This window comes from Anomaloglossus baeobatrachus, chromosome 9 (genome assembly GCF_048569485.1).
Source record: "Anomaloglossus baeobatrachus isolate aAnoBae1 chromosome 9, aAnoBae1.hap1, whole genome shotgun sequence".
Taxonomy (NCBI): domain Eukaryota; kingdom Metazoa; phylum Chordata; class Amphibia; order Anura; family Aromobatidae; genus Anomaloglossus; species Anomaloglossus baeobatrachus.
In genome coordinates this window covers 192,078,509-192,099,241 of record NC_134361.1, presented here as the reverse complement: position 1 = coordinate 192,099,241, position 20,733 = coordinate 192,078,509, and the positions used below count along the sequence as shown (strand labels likewise).

Below are 20,733 nucleotides of genomic sequence, written 5' to 3'. Positions count from 1 at the left end.
CATGAAGCAACATTATTTTAACGTTGGCTGAGGCCCTGCCCCTTCTGGTCACATGTGTATGACATCAGCATAGGTCCTTCTAGTCACTTAGTAAAATGATTCCATAATAGAATTAGCATAAATAACAGATAGGGGAAGGACAGACAGACAGGGGGACAGGAATCACTGAATATCCACCCCAGCTATCAGCTGATCAGCAGCTGCTGACACTCAAAAAGCTGCTTATTTTACAAACTTTACTTGCTTGTGTTTCAAAACCTATTTATCCGAGCTGACCACTACAGGTATGTATAGAATCAGCTTGATAGTGCCAGTATAGCACTGGCTTTAGGTTATATAGGAAAATCCTGGTGGTTGGTGCGCTTTAACTGTATTGTTGGTTCCACAGCAGTGTGACACCAGTTAAGCATTTATGACCTATGGATATGTGATAAGTATCTATCATGGTAAAACTATTAATGCAGTATTGCAGTAAATAGACACAGGAGGGGGATGAAGCTGCAGATTTTCTCTCTTTGTGCCGGGGAGACTTCATGCTGTCAGAAGGGAGCCAAAAGAAAATAAGATATTTGTCTGTTAAGGACATGTTCACATGAGTTGGATTTGCATCCTGCAAAACCGAAGAATAATGACTAAAACAATCCAAGGTGGACGGGTGGAATCCATAATCCACAGCTGATTTTATTCACCTTCCTAAATTTCTGGCCAGTGATCGGAATATTACAATAACTTTTGGTGCATTGTGTTACACCCGATGACCCTCTGATATCAGCCACTTACTTGGGCTCTTCTCTTCCGCAAGGTCACATGCACAAAGCAAATCGGAATCGATGGAGATCGGCTTCTGCTTAATCCAAAATTTTGTGCTGGTCTTCTGATTAGTCACTGGGTCAATCTCGACCTTCTCACCGGAGATCCCTGCAGAGAGAAAGTAAATGCATCTCATTTAATACCACAGCCAGAGGGATGTGATCGGAAGCTGTGAGTTGACCAGGCTCGGAAGGTTACGCGGAAAACTGAAATGTTACTGCTGGCAGGCTTCACATATAAACCTCACACCGTTCTCTATTAATACATTCAATCACGTCAAACGACCTTGTGCTCAACGTGACATTCTTCAAAAAGTTACAAGAATAAAAACAATCCACATGAGATCTAGGGGCCGACGGCCTTTTTTGACCTTTTGTTGTTAAACTGCTACAAATCTTCGGCTTCCTTTCACACATACATAGAATAAAATCATGAATTATTAATTCCAGGAGCTACCACTAGGGGGAGCTCATCAATTTAGACAGGTCTCTTTGAACTTAAAGGATTTGTCCATTTAAAAAAATAAATAAATAATATTATATATATATATATATATATATATATATATATATATATATATATATATATATATATATATATATATATATATATATATATATATATATATATATATATATATATATATATATGTACAGTACAGAGAAAAAGGTTGGACAGACCTCATTCAATGAGTTTTCTTTTGTATTGAATTGTAGATTCACACTGAAGGCATCAAAACTATGAATTAACACATGTGGAATAAAATACTTAACTAAAAAGTGTGAAACAACTGAAAATGTCTTATGTTCTAGGTTCTTCAAAGTAGCCACCTTTTGCTTTGATTACTGCTTTGCACACTCTTGGCATTCTCTTGATGAGCTTCAAGAGGTAGTCACCGGAAATGGTTTTCCAACAGTCTTGAAGGAGTTCCCAGAGATGCTTAGCACTTGTTGGCCCTTTTGCCTTCACTCTGCGGTCCAGCTCACCCCAAACCATCTCGATTGGGTTCATTTCTGGTGACTGTGGAGGCCAGGTCATCTGGCGTAGCACCCCATCACTCTCCTTCTTAGTCGAATAGCCCTTACACAGCCTGGAGGTGTGTTTGGGGTCATTGTCTTGTTGAAAAATAAATGATGGTCCAACTAAAAGCAAACCGGATGGAATAGCACGCCACTGCAAGATGCTGTGGTAGCCATGCTGGTTCTGTATGCCTTCAATTTTGAATAAATCCCCAACAGTGTCACCAGCAAAGCCCCCCCCACACCATCACACCTCCTCCTCCATGCTTCACGGTGGGAACCAGCCATGTAGAGTCCATCCATTCACCTTTTCTACAAAGACACGGTGGTTGGATCCAAAGATCTCAGATTTGGACTCATCAGACCGAAGCACAGATATCCACTGGTCTAATGTCCATTCCTTGTGTTCTTTAGCCCAAACAAGTCTCTTCTGCTTGTTGTCTGTCCTTAGCAGTGGTTTCCTAGCAGCTATTTTACCATGAAGGCCTCCTACACAAAGTCTCCTCTTAACAGTTGTTCTAGAGATGGCAAGGTGTGTCCAAACTTTTGGTATGTACTGTATATATATATATATATTTTATATATATATATATATATATAAATAAAAAATAAATTTTGTAGATCGACAAATCCCTTAAGTTATAATTTTAATAAATAAGTATAGGATTTGTCCGTTTAAAAAATAAATAACATATATATATATATATATATATATATATATATATATATATATATATATATATATATATGTTATTTATTTATTTTTTTTTAAAGTGGGCAAATGCTGTAAGTTCAATTAGTTTAAAAATAAAATAAAACATTATATATATATATATACACACATATACACGCATTTATTGAAACTGTATTTTATTTTAGATTTTATTTTTAAAATATTTTAGTAACTTTTAAAAAAGTTTATTACCCCTTTAGGTGCTTCACAGGAACTAAAGTGGAATGTGGAAGGAAAAAAGAAAAATGAAAATTTTACTTTTTCCCCACAAAAGTATTGCTTTAGCTCCAATTGTTCATTTTCACAAGGGTAAGAAGAGAAAATGGACCATATAATTTGTTGTTTAATTTCTCCTAAGTCCAGCGGTACCCCATATGGGGTGGAAAACTACAGTTCGGGCGCATGGTAGGGTTCAGAAGGGAAGTAGTATTTGAATTTTTGGAGTGCAAAATTAGTTGCAATAGAGACATCATGTCTTGAGCGCAGATCCCCTGATGTGCCTAAATAGTGAAAATACCCCACAAGTCACCCCAATTTGGAAACTAGGCCTCTCAAGGAATTTATCTAGAATTTTTGTGAGCAGCTTGATCCCACAGGTGCTTCACAGAATTTTATAACAGTGAGCTGTGAAAATCAAAAAATTACATTTTCAGCACAAATGCTTTAACCCCCAAATTTTTCATTTTTATAAGGGTAACAAGAGAAAATGGAGAATACAATTTGTTGTGCAATTTCTCTTGAATTCAAGGATACTCCATTTGTGGTGGAAAACTACAGTTTAGGCACACGGCAGGGCTCAGAAATTTGGCTGGAATTGGCTGGAATAAATTGCGGATGGCATGTCGCGTTTGCAGAGATCTAAATAGTGGAAACCCCCCACAAGTCACCCAATTATAAAAACCAAGACCGCTCAAGGAATTTATCTTTAGTTGTGGTGAGCACCTTGAACCCCAAGGTGCTTCTCAATTTTTTTAACGTTGAGCTGTGAAAATGAAAAAATACAATTTTTACAACAAAAATGCTGCATTAACCCCCAAATTTTTAATTTTCACAAGGGTAACAGGAGAAAGTGGGCCATACAATTTGTTGTGCAAATTACTCCTTAGTAGAGTTGGAAGGGACCTCAAGGACCATTGAGTACAACCCCCAATCATCCCAGCTATACATGGTACCCCATATGTGGTGGAAAACTACTGTTTGGGCGCTTGGCAGGGCTCGGAAGGGAAGAAGCGCCATTTGAATTTTGGAGCGCCGTTATGGCTGGAATAGATTGGGGACACCATGTCCCATTTGAAGATCCCCTGACATGCCAAAAAAGAAGAAACACCCCACAAGTTTACTCATTCTGGAAAATACACCTCTCAAGGAATTCATCTATGTTTCAAGTGAGCAATTGTAACAACCAGGCGATTCACATAGTTGTATAACATTGGGCTGTGAATATAAAAAATGACAATGTTTTCCACTAAAATGTTGCTTTGGCCCCAAAGTTTTAAACTTTCAGAAAGGGTAAAAGGAGAAAATGAACCACACAATTTGTTACAATTTCTCCTGAGTTCGCCAATACCCACCCAATATGTGGTCAAAAGCTGCTTCTGAGGCACAGCGCAAAGCTCAGAAGTGCAGGAGTGCCATATTAGTTGGAGTAGCTAGGGTTGCCATGTCACATTGGCAGTGCCCCTGACATGCCCGAAAAGCAGCCTGTGGGCAGCGTTATGCACAGAAAGCTGCCAATCTGTGTTGTGGGCAGAGTTATACAGAGCTCAGCATTTAAAGAACTGGTATATCTGCAGCAGGGAAAACTGTGATTTTATTGAAACTACAGCAAGCAGCCCATTAAGTGACACATCGCTGGAATCAAGATCTCTGCCTCTACATCATGCATCTCTCAGATGGGATATCAAAAACTGGTGACAGATTCCCTTTAATAAATAGTATCTCTATTACACTCATATGCTCCCCCTAGTGGCAATTTACAGTACTGTAGTATCCATAATTTCCTTAATATGAGCATCTATCCTTCTAGATAAATGTAGCAAAAAAAGATTGAAAATAATTGCATTCATATACAAATAATCAAATGCAATGCAATGAAAAGTGAAGAAATGCTAAAATGTGTGTGTGTATGTATGTATGTATGTATGTGTGTATGTATGTATGTATGTATGTATGTATGTGTGTGTGTGCGCATGTATGTATGTATGTATGTATGTATGTATGTATGTGTGTGTGTGCGTGCATGTATGTATGTATGTATGTATGTATGTATGTGTGTGTGTGTGTGTGTGCGTGCGTGCGTGCGTGCGTGCGTGCGTGCGTGCGTGCGTGCGTGCGTGCGTGCGTGCGTGCGTGCGTGCGTGTCCGGGATTGGCATCTGTACAGTCGCAGCTACAGCCACAAAATTTTGCACACTCACACTTCTGGACCCAGAGAGCATCATGGGCTATGTTTTGAGGGGAAATTTTAACCCCGCACTTTACAATTATTCACCAAAAAAACTGCCTCAATTAAAGCGAATGGAGCTGGGAGCCACAGTGCAGCCAGGACTTCAGAAGAATGCGCAGCCACGCCCTTATATGGAATGTTGGCGTGTCACAATGCAGCCAGGGAAAGAGGCAGACACAGGCAGGGAAAGGGGCAGACACAGGCAGGGTAAGAAACAGACATAGAGAGGGTAAGAGACAGACACAAAGAGACAGACACAGACAAAGAGACAGACTGACAGGGAAAGAGACAGGGAAAGCGAGGGACAGGTTAAGAGACAGACACAGACAAAGAGACAGACACAGGGAAACAGACAGACAGGGAAAGAGAGGGAAAGAGACAAAGACAGGTAAAGAGACAGGGAAACAGACAGACAGGGAAAGTGAGGGAAAGAGAGAGATAGATAGACAGACAGGGAAAGAGACAGACACAGGGAAAGAGACAGAGGGAAAGAGACAGACAGGAAAATAGAGGGAAAGAGACAGAGATAGATACAGACAGGGAAACAACAGTTATTATCCCGAGTGAAGCCGGGTAGTACAGCTAGTATCCTTATAAACTCCTTTAATAAAAGACACAGACTCCATCATCCCCTCTATATAAAGTGTATCGTCCTCGGTTGGTCGGTTCAGTATCACTAGCCGAAGTGTTGCCAAGACTTAGTGATGCATTGTTGACCTCTCTGGCAGTGAAGCTGTTAAAGACGTGTGCACTTGATGGTCTCCGTCAGGTTCCTCCACGGGTAAGAAAATACGGCAAGATACCAAATTCTTCCAGATGTACACATGATGCCGGAGGTTTGAACCTAGAGAGATTTTTCGACAGTAGCCGAATATAAACCAGCAGTGACACCTAAAGTGGCCGCTGATTTATAGCCACAGTGAGTTTGGGCCTGCGTCCCCATGAATATTAGCACTACAAATCTGGGCCCATTTAGCAGAGAGAGCTTGGTACATACATCACCGGCTCCTGCTCCTAGCCAAGGTCACCCTCAGAGCCATCAATCTTTCCGGCAAGGGGCAAGTGGGCCAGGCATGGAGTAGTGCAATGGGAGAAAGCAGCCGCTCCAGCCCTTCTCATCTGCCTTTTTATCATGTAAAGAGCGTGCAAACCTCTATTATATTTATCTGCCGGATGGTCCATCCATTACTGCCCGTATCTACATGAGAAAAGACTCGCACTCATGCAGGGAAACACGACAATGGGAAAGATCTCATCGTCTACTGCACAAAATACACAGTGTATAATATACTATACACTATTATAGAGAGGAAAGGTACATAGAAACTCTACAGTTGTGGCCAAAAGTTTTCACAAAACTACCATTTATACCGAATTATAGCTGCGCCACAAAATAACCTGCTAACATAATTTTGGGACCTTCTCATTAGCTGATAGGTCAGCTGCTATCACTCTACCATGCTGATTGAATTAGAAGAGCAGACAAGTTGCTTTCAATTATTGTTTTCTGATAATCATGGTTACACGCATGGAAACACATGTAATCAGCATTGCTTTGTATCAAAAGGGTTTTACAGGCAAGGACATTGCTGCACATAGAAACCGATGTAAATCAGCATTGCTTTGAATCAAAAAGGCTTTACAGGCAAGAACATTGCTGCTTGTAAGAATGCTTATCTAATCATCAACAACGTCAAAGTGAGCATGTGAATTGCTGTGAAAAAGGCCCAAAAAAAGTCCGGCAAATGGTATGACCATCTCCTAAAAAGGATTCATATATGGGATCAATTCTACACTAGTGCAGAGCTTGCTCAGAAATTGCAGCAGGCAGGTGTCAGTGCATCTGCACGCAGAGTGATGTGAAGGCATTTGGAGATTGACTTGGTGTCAAGAAACGCAACAAAAAAAGGCCTCTTATCTCCAAGGAAACATCAAGGACAGACTGATTTTAGACTACTTGGGAGAATGATTGTTTGGAGAAGAAAAGGTGAAAGCTACCATGAATCCTGTGTAATGCCAACAGTAAAGCATTCTGAGACCTCCATTGCTACACATAGAAACCGATGTAATCAGCATTCCTCTGAATTAAAAAAACTTTACAGGAAAGGACATTGCTGCTTGTAAGAACGCCCCTAAATTAACCACTTATCAAATCATCAACTTCAAAGTGAGCATGTGAATTGCTGTGAAAAAGGCCCAAAAAAAGTCCAGCAAATGGCATGACCATCTCCTAAAAAGGATTCTTATATGGAATCAATTCTGCACTAGTGCAGAGCTAGCCCAGAAATGGCAGCAGGCAGGTTTCAGTGTATCTGCACGCAGAGTGACGTGAAGGCAATTGGAGACTGACTTGGTGTCAATAAACGCAACAAAAAAAGGCCTCTTATCTCCAAGGAAACATCAAGGACTTACTGATTTCAGACTGCTTGGGAGAATGATTGTTTGGAGAAGAAAAGGCGAGCGCTACCATGAGTTCTGTGTAATGCCAACAATAAAGCATCCTGAGAACCTCCATTGCTGCACATAGAAACCGATGTAATCAGCATTGCTTTGAATCAAAAAGGCTTTACAGGCAAGGACATTGTTGCTTGTAAGAACGCCCCTAAATTAACCACTTATCGAATCATCAACAACTTCAAAGTGAGCATGTGAATTGCTGTGAAAAAGGCCCAAAAAAATGTCCGGCAAATGGCATGACCATCTCCTAAAAAGGATTCATATATGGGATCAATTCTACACTAGTGCAGAGCTTGCCCAGAAATGGCAGCAGACAGGTGTCAGTGCATCTGCACGCAGAGTGACGTGAAGGCATTTGGAGACTGACTTGGTGTCAAGAAACGCAACAAAAAAAAGGCCTCTTATCTCTAATTAAACATCAGGACAGGCCCCAAAAAAAGTCCAGCAACTGGCAATTAAGCATCCTGAGGACCCCCCATGTATGGGGTTGCTTTTAATGCAAGGTAGTGGGCGCAATCATAGGGTTTGTCATTCGGACTATCTAATCCAGATCTGTCTTCTCGTGGCAAGATGCACCACACACTAGTAAGACGTTTAGGGCAGCTAGATGGTAATACATCCGGAGTTATAACGGCAGCCGTTATGGTCACACATGTTTCTAGTACATGACCGTGCCCATTGTTTGCAGACCTCAAGTCCACCAGCAGCACACATTCTGCAGTGCAGTCTTTGGCAGTCTCTTCAGTCTATATTTGCTTTCATTCACTCATCTTGTGCAGAACGAGTGTGATCAATAAAGCTGCTGGCTGGGAATCGATAGCTCTTGGGAAGTAGATTTCCCAGATATAATTGTCTGTGCGGTGTGACAGACAGGGTATAACAGCCGCTACCTGCAGATATTTACAGCCTACAGACGCTGCACGCTGGAAATAGTTACACATAGTAATACTGTATCATCTAATCAATATGATGAGAACTACAGTAACTGGGACTGTTCAGAACTGGAAGGTGGAAGTGACACATTTTGCTACAAAGCATTTTTCGTTTTACCCCATTAATCTCAATGATGGCTCCTCCAGCTGTAGTGAAACTACAACTCCCAACATGTAACGGAGAGCTGAAGTGGTGGTGATCAACCGATCGCCATTTGCTGAATCTATCAGATCACCTATCAGATGTCATTACCAGGCCACGGCATTGTGCATGTAAAATATATTAATTGAAATTACTAATAAATATCTAAATAGCTAGGAATTTATGTTGGGCTCTTGTTTGCTGGGCTCGGTATCCCTTTGCATGATCTGTGTTAAGTTGTGTATACACAAGATAAAAATGTACCAAATTTGCAGAATTTCTATGTAAAACTATCCTTTTCGATGGCCAATGGCAGACTTTTATCCAGTGAAAATGTGATCAGATTGGAAAACTTAAGCCTGAATCTAGATTTGCATGGCATGGTCTAACAGGCTTAAAATAGCAGGCTGACCAGGAGGCTGTTGTGATGACCTCAGGTTGCAATGTCAACAATCAGGCCTGTGATCAGGTTGGAAACCTTACGCCTAAATCTAGATTTGCATGGCACAGTCTAACAGGCTCACCATAGCTGGCTGACCAGGAGATCATTGTGATGACCTCGGGTTACAATGGCAATAATCGGGCCCCCATATGTGATCAGGTTGGAAAACTTAAGCCTGAGTCTAGATTTTAATGGCATGGTCTAACAGGCTTACCATAGCTGGCTGACCAGGAGATCATTGTGATGACCTCGGGTTGCAATGGCAATAATCGGGACCCCATATGTGATCAGGTTGGAAACCTTAAGCCTGAATTTTGATTTGCATGGCATGGTCTAACAGGCTTACCACAGTTGGGTGACCAGGAGGTCGTTCTGATGACCTCGAGTTCTAATGGCAACAATCAGGCCCCCATATGTGATCAGGTTGGAAACCTTAAGCCTAAATCTAGATTTGCATTGTGATGACCTTGGGTTGCAATGGTAACGGATCACATCCCGATTGGGTGGGACAGAGAGTCCCCTCTCTCTCCCAGCGTCCTAAATGCTGCAATCGCTATTGATCGTGACATGCCAATACCATAGTTGATTACTCAACTGTATAACAGGCTCATGAAAAAAGGGTATACAGAACTCATGATTTGGATAATGGATTTTTCTGGCTGCAATCGACTTTTTCAGAACTAGACATGGCTGCAGTGTAATCTCCAAAACAGTTACTAATTGTCACCTAGAGGCAGCGGCACCGACTGGGCAGAGACAGGGACTGGAACAGAGTCAGAGGTAACTGCTCTGACACTGAGGCGCTGGACGAGAAGAAGCCTGTCTGGCAAACCTCAATGTGACTACATTTGCACAGACCGATCATGGCTGTTAACCGCCAGTTGCTTAATAACCTGTTTGCACAGGATGATCGTGCCTTCATGGGCACAGAACGATCGTTTCAACAATCGTTCTGTGAAGATAGAATATCAGCACAATCTGCTGCCGGGAATTATGAGTTTTAAGCAATCTCAAAAATAATTTCACCCAATAAAGAAGTGGATGATTGACACTCTTATTACCGACCTCAGCTGTTGAACTGTCAGGTTGTTGAAGGACCTTTGATGACTTCACAGGCGTGTGACCAAAGGTCTCTTAATAGCAGAAGTCTAAAAGAACTGAATAGGAGACAGGCTAATATGCAGGACTGGAATTAGGGAGATGGGAGACCCAACAGATTATCTAGTCTATATAGGAACCTCCCAAAAACGTGATCAAACCCACTGTCAGTGTACAACAGCTGCCCCATTGTCAATGATATGACGCAAATGTTTGTCACCTGGTCACTGAAAAAGCTTAAAGGGGTCTAAAGAATAGGTGATAATTTGCTGATTGATAGTGGCCCGAACACCGAGATCCTCAACATCCCAAGAACGGGGTGCCGTTAGAAATGGGATAGCCAGAGTCCAACGCTTGGCTTTCCGATGGGGCATTTTAGAGCCCTGTTCTTCGGATCAGTGAGGGTCCAACCACACTGGATGGGTGATAAATGGCTCTAAGCAGCATAAAAAATTATCTTGTAAGGTCAGATGACTATACAGATGTTAAAAAGGTATTTCGAAACTATAGTAAAAGTCAATCGTGGAGAAATTAACTATTAGCGATGAGCGAACTGCTCGAAAAGCCTGACGAACATGATGAGTTTTATGCTTGGATTCTGGTTCACAGAGTATAATAGAAGTTAATGGGGAACTCAAGCATCTTTTTCAGATCTTTGGGAGAAGTGCTCGAGTTCCTCACTGACTTCCATTATACTCTGTAAACGAGTAGAGAGCACCAAAAGGCTCCTTAGGCTTACAGAGGATCAAAATACTCCTTGGGCTTACCGAGCATCAAAATGCTCCTTAGGCTTATCTAGCACAGAGGATCAAAATGCTCCTAGGCTTACCGAGCACCCAAGCATCAAAAGGCTCCTTAGGCTTACCGAGCACCCAAGCATCAAAAGGCTCCTTAGGCTTACCGAGCACCGAGGATCAAAAGGCTCCTTAGGCTTACCGAGCACCCAAGCATCAAAAGGCTCCTTAGGCTTACCGAGCACCCAAGCATCAAAAGGCTCCTTAGGCTTACCGAGCACCCAAGCATCAAAAGGCTCCTTAGGCTTACCGAGCACCCAAGCATCAAAAGGCTCCTTAGGCTTACCGAGCACCGAGGATCAAAATGCTCCTTAGGCTTACCGAGCACCGAGGATCAAAATGCTCCTTAGGCTTACCGAGCACCCAAGCATGAAAAGGCTCCTTAAGATTACCGAGCATCAAAAGGCTCCTTAGGCTTACCGAACACCGCGGATCAAAATGCTCCTTAGGCTTACCGAGCACAGAGGATCAAAATGCTCCTTAGGCTTACCGAGCCCCCGAGCATCAAAAGGCTCCTTAGGCTTACCAAGCACCGAGGATCAAAAGGCTCCTTAGGTTTACCAAGCACCCGAGCATCAAAAGGCTCCTTAGGCTTACCGAGCACAGAGGATCAAAATGCTCCTTAGGCTTACCGAGCACCGAGGATCAAAATGCTCCTTAGGCTTACCAAGTACCAAAGATCAAAAGGCTCCTTAGGCTTACCGAGCACCTGAGCATCAAAAGGCTCCTTAGGCTTACCGAGCACCTGAGTATCAAAAGGCTCCTTAGACTTACCGAGAATCAAAAGGCTCCTTAGGCTTACTGAGCACAGAGGATCAAAATGCTCCTTAGGCTTACCGGGTACAGAGGATCAAAATGCTCCTTAGGCTTACCGGGAATCAAAAGGTTCCTTATGCTTTCCGAGCACCCAAGCATCAAAAGGCTCCTTAGGCTTTCCGAGCACAGAGGATCAAAATGCTCCTTAGGCTTACCGAGCACAGAGGATCAAAATGCTCCTTAGGCTTACCGAGCACAGAGGATCAAAAGGCTCCTTAGGCTTACCGAGCACAGAGGATCAAAATGCTCCTTAGGCTTACCGAGAACCCAAGCATCAAAAGGCTCCTTAGGCTTACCGAGCACAGAGGATCAAAAGGCTCCTTAGGCTTACCGAGCACTGAGGATCAAAAGGCTCCTTAGGCTTATCGAGCACCGAGGATCAAACTGCTCCTTAGGCTTACCGAGCACCCGAGCATGAAAAGGCTCCTTAGGCTTACCGAGCACCCAAGCAGTTTGCTCATCCCTAATAAATATGCTAAAAAACTTAAAACTGATCTGGTACCATGCTCACAAGTCATCATTGTGAACTGGTATCCATATCAATACACTACTGGGACTTCACCTTCTAGACGTGCCACGAAAGGCCAACCAGATCACGTGATGTCGCCCTGATGACTTGTAAATGATGACCAGTCACAGCAACAGACTCTGGCAGTAACGGAAGGACGTTTCGGGCAATGAGTGCATTGCAAACTTTTTTTTTTTTTCTTAGATGGATTTATCCTTTAAGTTTCTTATTCAAGGGAGTGTTGTACAGGAAAATAAATGTGGTCTTACCTAGCTGGACATCTGTTGTGAACCTCAGCCGGTGAATCATGCTGACCTTGAATGACTTGTAGTGGTGACTGCTCAGCATATCCTGCACAGTGGCGATGTCAATCTGTGTTTCTTCCTCCTGGGGTTCTTCTCCTCTAGAACCTACAAGAGAAAAAGGCATTGTGCATTTCTTAAAGGAACTACAATACGTGCGATCAGATCATTTTTCTGGATGAAACATTACAAGCCAAGATAACTTTTTCATTGCACATGATAAAGTTCTAAGCCCTCGAGCCGCCATCTCCACACGGGTTCTACTACTGGAGCTTCACCTTGTAGCGTAAAAGAAACCGGAGCGAGGATAGCCGGAAGGACATCACATGTACAGCTCAGAAGTTTTGGATTCCTAGAAGTTTGGAGGCTTCTATTGCAAGCAACTACAGTGTTTCCCCAAAAATATTACCTACCCCAAAAAGAAGTCCTTGTAGGAATTTTCAGTATTTTCTGAATAGGCTTAAAATACAATCCTTACCCAAAAATATGCCCTAGTAGGAATTTTCAGCCTTTTCGGCGTAGGCTTTTACAATCCCTATCAAAAAATATGCTCTAGTAGGAATTTTCAGCCTTTTTGGAGTAGGCTTATACAATCCCTACCCGTAAATAAGCCCTAGTAAGAATTTTCAGGCTTTTTGGAGTAGGCTTATACAATCCCTACCCGTAAATAAGCCCTAGTAAGAATTTTCAGGCTTTTTGGAGTAGCTTATACAATCCCTACCCGTAAATAAGCCCTAGTAGGAATTTTCAGCCTTTTCGGTGTAGGCTTATACAATCCCTACCCGTAAATAAGCCCTAGTAAGAATTTTCAGGCTTTTTGGAGTAGCTTATACAAACCCTACCCGTAAATAAGCCCTAGTAAGAATTTTCAGGCTTTTTGGAGTAGCTTATACAATCCCTACCCGTAAATAAGCCCTAGTAGGAATTTTCAGCCTTTTCGGTGTAGGCTTATACAATCCCTACCCGTAAATATGCTCTAGTAGGAATTTTCAGCCTTTTTGGAGTAGGGTTATAAAATCCCTACCCGTAAATAAGCCCTAGTAGGAATTTTCAGCCTTTTCGAAGTAGGCTTATACAATCCCTACCCAAAAATAAGCCCTAGTAGGAATTTTCAGCCTTTTTGGAGTATGCTTATACAATCCCTACCTGTAAATAATCCCTAGTAAGAATTTTCAGGCTTTTTAGAGTAGGCTTATACAATCCCTACCCGTAAATAAGCCCTAGTAGGAATTTTCAGCCTTTTCGGTGTAGGCTTATACAATCCCTATCCGAAAATATGCTCTAGTAGGAATTTTCAGCCTTTTTGGAGTAGGGTTATAAAATCCCTACCCAAAAATAAGCCCTAGTAGGAATTTTCAGCCTTTTCGAAGTAGGTTTATACAATCCCTACCCAAAAATAAGCCCCAGTAGGAAATTTTAGCCTTTTCGGTGTAGGCTTATACAATTCCTACCCGTAAATAAGCCCTAGTAGGAATTTTCAGCCTTTTTGGAGTAGGGTTATAAAATCCCTACCCAAAAATAAGCCCTAGTAGGAATTTTCAGCCTTTTCGAAGTAGGTTTATACAATCCCTACCCAAATATAAGCCCCAGTAGGAAATTTTAGCCTTTTCGGTGTAGGCTTATACAATTCCTACCCGTAAATAAGCCCTAGTAGGAATTTTCACCTTTTTCGGAATAGGCTTATACAATCCCTACCCGAAAATGAGCCCTAGTTGGGGTTCAACACTTCACTTCAGTTATTTGAGAATCCATCAAATAATGAGCAATATATTGATTTCACAAGTAACTCCACCTGAAGCCAGGAATATACAGGAAAATAAATAATCCGTAAAAGCCAAATGATGCAAACTTGTCTAATGAAACCTCATTTGAAAAATTTGTCCCCTAGGTTGTCCAAATTGGAAAAAATGAAAGGGGATTTTAGCGATTTAATACGCGAGCTTCATGATGTAGAGACAAAAAAATCATGATTAGAGAGATGTGTCACTTACTGGGTTTTGTCGTTTCAATAAAATCAGTGTTTTATAAGCAGGAGATTATCATTAAGGACTAGCTGTGTTGTGTCTTTTGGTCTAACCCGTCCCCACCACTGATTAGCGGCCGTAAATATACAGTCTACACAGAAAGTTGCCAATCAGTGATGTGGGTGGAATTACACAGCTCTGCTAGATCTTAAGCAGGGAAAACGGATTTAATAAAAAAAATAAATAAAAATACTAAAATTAGTAAACTAAGTGATACATCGTTGGAATTAGGGTCTCTGCCCCTACATCATGATTACATAGAAGAAAACCTGTTGGCAGAGTCTCTTTAAATGGTTGTAAATAGTCAAAATGAGTGTGATCATTATTTAATCTGTCAAAAACATTACTAATTCATCTGACACTTATCCAGCAGACATGCCATAAACCTCTGCAGTCATGAAGTACCATATTTTTCAGCTTATAAGATATACTTTTCCTCCAACAAATTTGGGAGGAAAATGAGGGGAGCATCTTATAATCCCAATGCAGCTTACCGGGAGGTGGTAGAGAGGTCGCAGGAGTCAGGGGCAAAGCTGCGGGCTGCAGAGGCAATGCTGTGGGCGGTGAGGCAGGGGCCACCCTGAAAATGTCGGCAGTGCATGCTTCAAATAATGGCGCCCGTAGTCTGCGCATGCGCAGATGGAGCTCTTGGCTCAAGATCTCATCTGTGCATGCGCCGCCTCCGGCTCACTGATTTCCCAGCAGCGGACTTAAGTAAAATGGTGCCCGGAGGTGGCGCGTGCACAAATAATATTCCCACTTGTCATTGAGTGGATAGCTCAATCCGCGCACGCGCTAACTCTGGGCGCCATTTCTTTAAAACCTGCACCACCGACAGTTTCTGGATGCTCCTCCTGCCTCACAGCTCCCGCAGCGAGCATCTGGGACACCCACCGCACCGCCCGCAGCATCGCCCTACTCCAGCACTGCCCCTTCCTCCTGTGACCCCGCTCTGCCCCCCGTTAAGACACTACTTGATTATAAGACTGACCCCCCCCCCTTTTTTTCCTCTAAATTTGGGGTGCGTCTTATAAAAAGAATAATACAGTACATCAAAATCATGTCTCACCCCCCCAAAAAAAACAAGATTGGGGTAAGATTGCCCTATCCTCTGGCATCTAAGGAAGATGAGGAATTTACCATTCTGACGGTCCCCATAGACACTGGGTTTTATGTCATGAAAATCAACAATAACCAAAAGGATTGTTGACAGGTACAATTGTTTTAGCTGACCAACCGCAGAAAGTCATGGTTTTAAAAATAATCTGTCAGCACGTTTTTGCTATGTAATCTGAGCGCAGAATGATGTAGGAGCAGAGTCTTGGCTGTGTTTTGCTATTTCAGTACAATCAGTGTTTTATCAGCAGGAGGTTATCATCAGTGGACAAGTTGGCCCATGCCTCAGGCTATGTTTTGCTCTTTTTATACGGAAAATGTTTTATCAGCAGGATATCATCATCAGCGGACAAGTTGGCACTTGCCTTGGGCTGTGTTTTGTTCTTTGAATAAAATCAGTGTTTTATCAGCAAGAGATTATCATCAGTGGCCAAGCTGGCAGTGCCTTGGGCTGTGTTTCAGTGTTTTATCAACTGGAGATTATCATCAGCTGACACGTTTGTATGTGCCTCCAGCTGTGTTTGGCTCTTTCAACACAATCAGTGTTTTATCAGCAGGAGATTATCATCAGTGGATAAGTTGGCCCAATCACGCTCGCCAGCACTGATTAGCAGCTCTCTGTCAGTATACAACGTACACACAGAGCTGTGATCTACAGCAGAGAAAAATGTGATTTTATCACCCAGTAATCTAAGCAATACATAGCTGGAATATGGGTCTCTGTCCCAACCATTGACATTGAGGCAAATAACCAATATCCAAAATTTAGAAAATTAAGGACAAGGGGTTAATCTTTTTCTCCTCTGCTCCCAGATGATTTAGGCACTGTGGGATTTTAACAACTTTTTCCCATAAAGCTGCCATTGGCTCCATTATGGATCTCATATATCCTTCTTTACCAACACCCGGTGTTTCTTCTCTTCTCGAAGCCATTAGTTATAATGAAGGTGGCCGTTCGATAAGCCAAAACGTCAATTACTTTGAGAATAACGCTAGGAAATGCCCGGTCATTCGCTGCCTTTTATATGATATTTTGGATCAAAACCAATTTGGAAATTAAGGTTTCTGACGGATTTTGTTTAAATATAGCCCCCGTGGCTGTGATGCCAGCGCCGGGAGCCGGGAAATAATCAGTCAGATGCTTTCAAATAAAGTGCTGCATAAAATATGGCAGAAACATTGATTTAGCCTCTTTGCGAGACGGCGTGACACGCGGCTTGCAGCGCCGGCTAATGCAGGACCTAAAAGCCACAATCTGCGGATTTCGGCGGCAGATTAATGAAGGCGGCGTTGTTTTCTTTAAATGGAGGCGGCCGTGTGCAATGAGAGCAAATAAACTTGCCTTTATGTATGGAATTAATATAATTTATTCGGAAAAATGCTACTATGCTGGCCGGGAATGGGTTCGTAATTCCCGGCAGAAATGATTGAGTATAGAGGTAAAAAGAGACAACAAATAATGCAAACGGCAATAACGGGCTGAAAAGTAATAACCAGCTCCACCGGTTACAAAACAAAAAGCAAATGTGTCATCGCAATTATTGTTTAAATCACATGTATTTTTACAAAAAAAAAAATAAATATAAATAAACAATGTTAAAAAAAAATAAATAAAAAAAATCTTGCAATTTTCACACTGGCCACTAGGGCTAATATTAAACAACTATTTTAGTGTCTATGAAATGGCCATCAGCAGCAATAGACTGACCCTCATTGTTAGTTTCAAAATATAAAAGTATGACTTGTTCCAAGCAAAGGTTATTGTGAAGGAAGGGGGAGGTGGTGAGCTGTGACATAGCCCACTGTGAATGGTGGATCCTGTGTTATCTACTGTATATGGGTGCTATCAGTAATTGGATGAGAGGAGGAGAAGGTGAGCTGTGATATAACCTATTGGGAATGGTGGATGTTGAATTATCTACTGTATATAGAAATGTAAACTCTCACAGTACAGGAGGAGAAGGTGAGCTGTGATATCGCCTATTGGGAATGATGGATCCTGAATTACCTACTGTATATAGAGATGTTATCTCAAAGGAGGAGATACGTTGTGATATCTACTGTATATGAGTATCATCACTGAACAGGAGGAGTAGGTGAGCTGCGATATCGCCTATTGGGAATGGTGGATCTACTGTATACGAGTATCATCACTGAACAGGAGGAGAAGGTGAGCTGCGATAACACCTATTAGAAATGGTGGATACTAAATTACCTACTGTATATAGAGATGTTATCTCAGAGGAGGACAAACTTTGTGAAATCAACTGCGAAAGGTGGGTCCTTTAATATCTACTGTATAGATAATGCGACAAGGTCGCTCCGGAGGAATGCACTGTACAACAAATATGGTCAAGGGTGTCGTAGTCAACAGCATGGCAAGTGTGGTCAAGAGTGTTACCGTCAACCTAAAGGCAAGCATGGTCAACCTAAAGGCAAGCATGGTCAACCTAAAGGCAAGCATGGTCAACCTAAAGGCAAGCATGGTCAACCTAAAGGCAAGCATGGTCAACCTAAAGGCAAGCATGGTCAACCTGAAGGCAAGCATGGTCAACCTGAAGGCAAGTGTGGTCAAGAGTGTCATTGTCAGCAGCAAGACCAAGACAAATTTAGTCAAGGTCATCAGTCAACAGCAAGGAAAGTGTGTTCAGGAGTGTCACGGCCAACCTCAAGGTAAGTGTGGTCAAGAGTCTCACAGTCAACCTCAGACAAGTGTGGTCATGAGTGTTACAGTCAACCTGAAGGAAAGTGTGGTCAAGATTGAAACAGTCAGGCAAGTGTGGTCAAGAGTATCACAGTCAATCTGAAGGAAAGTGTGAACAAGGTTGTCATAGTGAACTTCAAGAAAAGTGTGGTCAATAGTGTCACAGTTAACCTCACGGCAAGTGTGGTCAAGAGTGTCACAGTCAACCTCAGGCAAGTGTGGTCAAGAGTGTCCCAGCCAACCTCAAGGCAAGTGCGGTCAAACATTTCATAATCAACAGCAAGGCAAGTGTGGTCAAGAGTGTCACAGTCAACCTCAAGGCAAGTGTGGTCAAGAGTGTCACAGTCAACCTCAAGGCAAGTGTGGTCAAGAGTGTCACAGTCAACCTCAAGGCAAGTGTGGTCAAGATTATATCACAATCGACCTCAAGGCAAGTGTGGTCAATAGTGTCACAGCCAAACTCAAGGAAAGTGTTGTCAAGAGCGTAACAGTCAACAGCAAGGGAAGTGTGGTCAACGGTGTCATAGTCAACAGCAATGCAAATGTGGTCAAGAATGTTGGTCAACAGCAAGGCAATTGTGGTCAAAAGTGTCTATATTAAGGAAAAAAAATACACAAAAGTATATGGAGAAAGGCCGTGAGATCTTGAGTAACCAACGAGAATACAGTCATTGGTAAAGCCGTTGAGAAGAAGATCTGAATCTATCAGATCACGGATCATAAGACCACACAAGCTGTGCCTACGAGTGACGAAGGTGATGAATGACTGGACATTACGTGACCTGTCCGGCCCCGTCAGTGTAGGCCCTGTACGTATTCCAGCTTCTGCCAAGAACAGAGGGCTTACAGGCAGAAAACATGATGCCTTATTATTTTAATGTACTAGTATTTTGCTTAATGAAAATTCTTAATTGTAATTCAATTAATTACATACACAGTCCCCAGTTACAGCTTCCAATAAGGCATTGGCTTTTCAAATAGGTCTAAAGGCACTTAACCAATTTTAATATATTAAGACCAATTTCCCTTGAATACTAATTAGTTCTTAATGATAAGATGAGGAGGGGAGCATCATAGAAAGCAAGCGGCGGGATATAAAATTCAATTAGCCGTGGAAAGGACGCTCGTCTGCACGACTTGTATTTTAGAGGGTGGAAAGGGCTGGATTCTGGGCTTGTAAATCTCTCGCGTATTTGGGGGAAGAGGACAGGGCGCTATATAATGCTGCGGAGGCAGACAATGCTCTCTGCAGAACACGCTTTGGTTTGTGTTTAATGATACATATATTCTCCACTAACATAGACGTAGCATTGCAGACAGTCTAAAGGCCCTGTCACACTAAACAACATCGCTAGCAACATCGCTGGTAACGAACAACTTTTGTGACGTTGCTAGCGATGTTGCTGTGTGTGACATCCAGCAACAACCTGGCCCCTGCTGTGAGGTCGTTGGTTGTTGCTGAATGTCCTGGGCCATTTTTTAGTTGTTGCTGTCCTGCTGTGAAGCACAGATCGCTGTGTGTGACAGCGAGACAGCAACAACTAAATGTGCAGGCAGCAGGAGCCAGCTTCTGCGGAGGCTGGTAACCACGGTAAACATCGGGTAACCAAGAAGCCCTGTCCTTGGTTACCCGATATTTACCTTTGATACCAGCCTCAGCCGCTCTCACTGTCAGTGCCGGCTCCTGCTCTGTGCACGTGTAGCTGCAGGACACATCGGGTTAATTAACCCGATGTGTGCTGTAGCCAGGAGAGCAGGGAGCCAGCGCTAAGCATTGTGCGCTGCTCCCTGCTCTGTGCACATGTAGCTGCAGCACACATCGGGTAATTAACCCCATGTGTGCTGTACTAGGAGAGCAGGGAGCCAGCGCTCAGTGTGCGCTGCTCCCTGCTCTCTGCACGTATGGCTGGTCACTGGTTGCTGGTGAGCTCACCAGCAACTCGTGTAGTGACGCTCCAGCGATCCCTGCCAGGTCAGGTTGCTGGTGGGATCGCTGGAGCGTCAAAGTGTGACATCTCACCAGCAACCTCCTAGCAACTTACCAGCGATCCCTATCGTTGTTGGGATCGCTGGTAAGTTGCTTAGTGTGACTGGACCTTTAGTCTAGGGCACGGAGAACTAAACGTTGCGATTTTACATAGAAACCAATGATCTACATGGCTTCACGTCAAATAGAAGCAAAGATGATTAAAGGGGTGCTCCGAAGATAGAGTATTATAGCATGTAAGGTCATACCGTCATATTGGGCAACCTCGAAAGGAAGCCACTGACACAGATACCTTCATTTCTGCAGCACGCGGCACTATTCTTGCCGTCGATATGACAATATTAATGTCCGCCGGACAGTGCTAAGGGGTAACACAGTCTGTTGATGCTATTAATGGGGGCTCT

At 42.7% G+C, this 20,733-nt stretch overlaps 1 protein-coding gene across 2 annotated transcripts in view; it reads right to left on the bottom strand.

Annotated features, from left to right (window-relative positions):
* MAPKAP1 (MAPK associated protein 1) overlaps window positions 1-20,733 on the bottom strand; it is a 239,854-nt gene that overhangs the window by 33,620 nt on the left and 185,501 nt on the right. For both annotated transcript variants that reach the window (XM_075322833.1, XM_075322834.1), the window contains 2 exons: window positions 12,466-12,606; window positions 781-918 (listed from right to left, as the gene is read on the bottom strand). In XM_075322833.1, the coding sequence (XP_075178948.1) occupies window positions 781-918; window positions 12,466-12,606 (279 nt within the window). The remainder of the gene's footprint in view (window positions 1-780; window positions 919-12,465; window positions 12,607-20,733) is intronic.